Genomic DNA, 6,000 nt, shown 5'->3' with positions numbered 1-6,000 from the left:
TGTTCAGTTACCGGTACACTGCCCTCTGTCGGCGGGGAGTCACTTATGGCGCCTGTAGTGGACCGTTGTCCCGTTCAGTTAAATTTAAAATATCATAGCTTTTATTATGGGTTGACGGTTGTTTTGTTGTATATGAACTCCAGATATTATTGCTGTGTGGACTATTGAACAACTCTCACTGTCTGAATCCTATATGTTGCGACAAAACGATTTTAGAAACATAGATGCTTCATTGGCTTCTGCGGCGCCGCCATATTGGAGAGGTCAAGACTTGTCTCAAAACAAATGACAGTAAACGGGGAGCTGCAGTTTTTCTGAATAAAAAGCACTATAATGTTTATATTTCGCAACTGATTATAATGAGTCGATTTTATATTAATGGGTTTATGATCTACGTGTAGTAGAAAAAAACGTTTTATGTCCAACTTATTTTCAACCTTGATATTTATGCTACAGTGCTACAGGAATGACTTTTTTGTAGGCCGATAAGGAAGTTAGCATCACACTGATTCCCTCTTCAGAAAGCCAATGGGATTTTTCCATTGGATTCTAGATTACCTTAGAAAACACCCTCTGTGGCAACCAAACGTTTATGATACTTACACGTTTTGTTCAGCGAGATAATCTGCACAAATCAACAAATTTGCACTTTTATGATTTTTGAAGCTTTAATTAGCGAAGCCTTAAAAAGCTAACGTTAGGCTAAGGACGCATGACCTAACGTCACCAACATGACAAGACTGTAAAGACGTGTTTGACACGGCTTGGCGTGATGACATTGTATAGTCTGATTTAGCCACTTGTTAACTGCCATTTTTAAACATATAGAAGGTTCAGTGTTCAGGAGTAGGGTATTTACTGATGTATTTTATGTTGAAGAACAAATATTATTTCAGGTATCTAACCAAAAACCCATTGATTTGGGAGTGTTTGTTAGGTTCACATGAACTGAATTGTTATGAATTATTTTGAGATATCCCTATATAATGTGATTGAACGTGGAAGTAGACAACTTAAAACTTTCTAGTGTGCTAGTTAGCTATAGCTGTCTACTTATCATCAACACCTGGAACATATTGGAATATCCTGCTGAAAAACCAGCATGGACCAGGCCAGCATGGACCAGCATAATCTCTATGCTGGTCCATGCTGGGGGTTTTTTCAGCAGGGTTTAGCTACTGCTCTTTTTTTTTTTTTTTTTTTTAAAAAAGACAAATGCAGGAAAACATGTTCTTTGTTCACATTATATAATGTGCATTTAGGTGAGGTTCCCCTCACCAGCCAGGCACAGGTAAATTGAAAGGCTCGCTAACATTAACAGGTTAGCTATGTTAGCTATGACTCATCAGTGACAAACAAACATCTATTTCCCTTTGCCTGTTTAATAACCCAAACAAATAACATGTTATCTAAAGGTGCCCTTTCTAAAATGAGCAGTGGTGAAAGTTACTATATTCTGTTATGATCAAGGAGTTGATGGTAAGCAGATAGCATTAGCAAATTGAAAAGTTGTCTCACATTACAGACAGACGTGCAATAGGGGTTGTACAGCACAGATCAACCCAATAAATTTGCAGTAATCCTTACGACAAAATGATATACCCTACATATTTTAACCAATTTTAGCAACGGCAACAGGCTAAGACACTGTAAATTAGAAAGTACTCATTTGAAGACATAAGGAATTTATCATCAGCTCACTGAAGGACATTGGGACTTTATTATTGTCTTGTTCAAGGACATTAAGACTTAATTATCATCATATGTAAGGATATAGGGGCTTTATTATCCCTGGTAATGTTTAGGTTTTTATACGTATGAGGTCCTACTAATCCCAAATAACTAGGAGAAATTAAAAATGCAAACCAAACAAAAGTTCTAGTCTCACGAGTTTAAACCACACATGTTATTCAGTTTATAAGCCTAATATACCCTCCTCCATTGAGCACCCAGCAGTATTATAGCCTAAATATTGAGATTATAATTAACTGGGTACAAAACTATTTTTTTCTATCACACGTAGATCATAAAACTTTAACAACTCATTACAATCAGTTGCGAAATAAAAACAGTACACTGCTTTTTTTTTTTTTATAAAGAAAAACTGCAGCTCCTCTGTTTATTGTTATTTTACAGTCAAGTCTTGACCTCTCCAAGATGGCGGAACAGTAGTGAGGCATCTATGTTTCTCTATGTACACACCGCCCTCTGTCGGCGGGGAGTCGCTTAAGACGGCTGTATTGTAAAATATAATAGTAGTTATCTTTAATGAGTTAACGGTTGTTTGTTGTATATTAATTTTGGGTACTGTTGCTGTGTGGGTTGTTTTACAACTCTCACTATTTAGAGCCTACCATTTTGACCTCTCCAAGATGGCGCCGCCGCCGAGGTACGATCCAGCAGTCAGGCATCTTCTATATTTATACACTGCCCTCTGTCGGCGGGGAGTCGTACATGACGGCTGGATTGTACTGCTGCTCTGCCGTTGTTCCGTTTCTTTTAAAAATATCAAAGTAGTTATTTTCCATGCGTTAACGGTTGTTTTATTGTGTACCAACTCTTTGTATTGTTGCTGTGTCGGCTGTTGTACAACTATCACAGTTCGAATCCCACCGTCTTGACCTCTCCAAGATGGCGGCTCCACCGACGTGCGACCCAGCAGTCTGTTTTTATATCTGTACACTGCACTCTGTCGGTGGGGAGTTGCACCGTTGTTCTGCCTTTGTCCCGTTTATTTTAATTTAAAAATATCATAGCAGTTATTTATATGAGTTAGTGGTTGTTTTGTTGCGTATTAACTCCCGGTATGGTCGCTGTGTGGGTTGTTTTACAACTGTCACAGTTTGAATCCTACTTGTTGCGGGAAAAAAACGCATTTAAAAATGATAGCGACAGTTGTTGTTGGGTAGATTGTTGCACTTTTAGTGGCATTCCCACACATGTCCCGAGGGTAATGTAGTTTTGCTACGGTTGTGTATCCCTGTGTGTGTCCCACAGAGCCGTCCTCTCTGCACTGCAGTCAGCGCCACTCGCACAGTTGGCGTAGGAAGGTCACGTTACAAAGTGGGTCGGCACTCGCTGCTGCTGCTGGAGAGAGGAGGACTGCGCAAAAACCACGGCCCGGATTTGTGCCTGCTTGACGTCATGGGGAGCCTCAGACCTCTCTGACAGGATCCAACAACGAGAAGCACCGGGGATGTGCGATCAGCATCCAGCGGGCCGGGAGATGTCGACGAGCACACGGCTGTACTGAGCCGCATACTCACGGGATATTTTCCGCTGTGACGGTGCGGCTGCGGCGCGCCGTGAGCAGAGCGCCTGTCCGCTGTTAAAGGGCTGCTTTCTGCCTCAAAACGAGCTGTTGACCAGGGACGGATAAGCAGCCGGAGGACTAATCCCCAGGACGGTCACACAGATTCACGGCGGGGCTTGGACCCGACAGAAATGGACAGGGCAGCGCGAACTGGATTACATGATAGGGAATAAAAGAGACGCAGCGAACAAAGCCAACCTCAAGTGTTATGCCCGTTAATCCGTGCGGTCTTTATTTGACTGGAAATGGGAGCTTTAACAAGCAGACAAAACATAGGCGTGGAAGAAGTGGACATTCCGTCCAGTTCGGTGTACCGTTATCCACCGAAATCTGGTAAGTCATCGACCAACAGGTCAGACCGGGGGTGGGTAACCGGTTCATGCTTTAAAGCTAATGCAGATGATTTATTTGTGCTTTCATGGTGGGAATGGAAAGTGGACATCACCATCAAAGCCATCACCATCTTTACCTTGTAGCTGCAGGCCTGCAGAGCAGCTACCTGTGGAGGGAGGGGGTGGGGGTGCCTTTTCTGAGCAACTTAATTTCCCCTGAGCAGATTCAACAGTATCTTCATGTTGATTTGTCACACTTTTATCATGTTTTGTCACTGCAGCATTGTTGAATTTTCCATGGTGGGACACCAACAGCTACACAGGGACACATCTACTTACACGCGTTCAGAATATCCCCCGTCTACAAGTTATATATTCATTTATCTGCAGAGTGTCAGATACATAACTGGGATTGGCTCTTACCTTGGTGCATCTCTGAGCATGTGCTAGCAGGGAGCAGGGCTGGATGGCATCATGACTAGCACAGTCTGTCTGTAAAATAAATAAGTCATGATGGATCCCAAGAGGATGAAAATGAAAAGACCGACATCACCATTAGCAGCAGACGTTTTGTCTGTGCGAGTTATTGGTGTGTTTGGTGTAAATGAGGTTTTCTTAGATTGTAATAGGACTGCAAGCAATTATCCTTTAATTTGGAGATCATTTTTATGATTATAAATGTCAAAATAGTGAAAAACATGTCGTTCACACTTCCCAGAGCTGAGGCTAGTGTCTTCAGAGTGCATAGAAAGAGTCCAAAAGCCAAAGATATAAAAATTACAGGATATAAAGCAGTGAAATGCAGAACATCTTTACATTTTAGGAGCTGGAGAACATTTGGTATTTTATCTTTATAAATTATTAAATGATTAGATTTCTAAAACTGTTCATCAATTTCAAGTTTATTTAAAATTTGATTACCATGCAGTTACATAAGCACTTATTTAAAGGAACAGTTTGTAGGATTTAGGGAAATTTAGTGGCATCAAATGGTGAGGATCACAGATTGCAACCAGCTGAAACTACTCCCAGTTAGAATTCCTTCAGTGTTCATTGTTCAGGACGTTTTTACCAGGAGCCAAATTATCCGCAGAGGTCTGTTCCTCTGCAAAACAAACAGACCTAGTGATTTAAACCGTTAAAAACACAGAATGAAGCAGTTTCACGTCATAAATCAGTGTTTCTCAAGTGCTGTTTGGCATGTCGGAGACGGGCTGCCAGCCCAGCCCCTGCTAATCTATGCTCACCTTTGTTCTCTGATAACTTAGGATCCAGAAGTTCAGGAGGTTTTTACCCAGAGCTGAATTATTGACAGAGGTCTCCTCCTCTCCAAAGCAAACAGATGAGGTGATTAAAACTGGTAAAAACACTGAATGAAGCAGTTTCACGTTACAAATTAGTGTTTCTCTGACACGGTTTGGCATGTCAGAGACAGGCTGCTAGCCCGGCTTCTGCTAATCTTCTCTCACTTTTTTTCTCCGATAACTTACGATCCAAAAGTTCAGGAGGTTTTTAACAGGAGCCGAATTATCCACAGAGGTCTATTTCTCTCCAAAACAAATAGGCCCGGTGATTTAAACCAGAAAAACACTGAATGAAGCAGTTTCACGTCATAAATCAGTGTTTCACTGATGCTGTTTGGCATGTCGGAGACGGGCTGTTAGCCCAGCTCCTACTAATCTGTGCTCACCTTTTTTGTCTCTGATAATTTACGATCCAAAAGTTCAAGAGGTTTTTACCAGGAGCCAAATTATCCACAGAGGTCTCTTCCTCTCCAAAACAAACAGATGAGGTGATTAAAACCGGTAAAAACACAGAATAAAGCAGTTTCACGTTACAAATTAGTGTTTCTCTGATGCTGTTCGGCTCGTCGCAGACAGGCTGCCAGCCCAGTGTTTGCAAATGTGTGCTCATGTTTTTCTCTGATCCAGACATTCAGAAGTTTTTTTTTAACCAGGAGCTGAATTATCCACAGAGGTCTCCTCCTCCCCAAAACAAACTGATCAGATTATTTAAAATGGGAAAACACTGAATGAAGCAGTTACGCGTAATGAATCAGTGTTGGAGATGGGCCACTAGCCTAGTTCCTGCTAATCTGTGCTCACCTTTTTTCTCTGATAATTTAAGATCCAGGCGTTCAGGAGATTCTTACTGGGAGCCAAAATAGTCCACAGAGGTCTCTGACCTGGTGATTTAAATGGGTAAAAACTCTGAATGAAGCAAGGTCACTTAAAAAAAAAAGGTTTTCCGACACATTTGCTGAGGGGCTGCCAACTATGGGGGCCAACACATAAACGCAAATGGACCTATCTAGAGTCAGTGTTTCGTTTGTCCATTCTGGGCTACTGAACAAAC

General features: G+C 41.6%; 1 protein-coding gene across 7 annotated transcripts in view; it reads left to right on the top strand.

Moving 5' to 3' along the window:
• The first annotated feature begins 2,480 nt into the window (after nt 1-2,480).
• Nucleotides 2,481-6,000, top strand: part of rnf157 (ring finger protein 157) — a 33,866-nt gene continuing 30,346 nt past the window's right edge. For 3 of the 7 annotated variants that reach the window (XM_049564063.1, XM_049564066.1, XM_049564068.1), the window contains exon 1: nt 2,483-3,646. In XM_049564063.1, coding sequence (XP_049420020.1) covers nt 3,559-3,646 — 88 coding nt within the window. In that variant the 5' untranslated portion in view covers nt 2,483-3,558. Of the gene's footprint in view, nt 3,647-6,000 lie in introns of all 7 variants that reach the window. The other 4 variants (XM_049564062.1, XM_049564067.1, XM_049564064.1 and 1 more) reach the window with 3 other exon arrangements.

The sequence above is a fragment of the Epinephelus fuscoguttatus genome, linkage group LG20, assembly GCF_011397635.1.
Source record: "Epinephelus fuscoguttatus linkage group LG20, E.fuscoguttatus.final_Chr_v1".
NCBI classification, from domain to species: Eukaryota; Metazoa; Chordata; class Actinopteri; order Perciformes; family Serranidae; genus Epinephelus; species Epinephelus fuscoguttatus.
The sequence above is the reverse complement of the archived record's forward strand: the minus strand, read 5'-3'. Positions and strand labels throughout refer to the sequence as shown.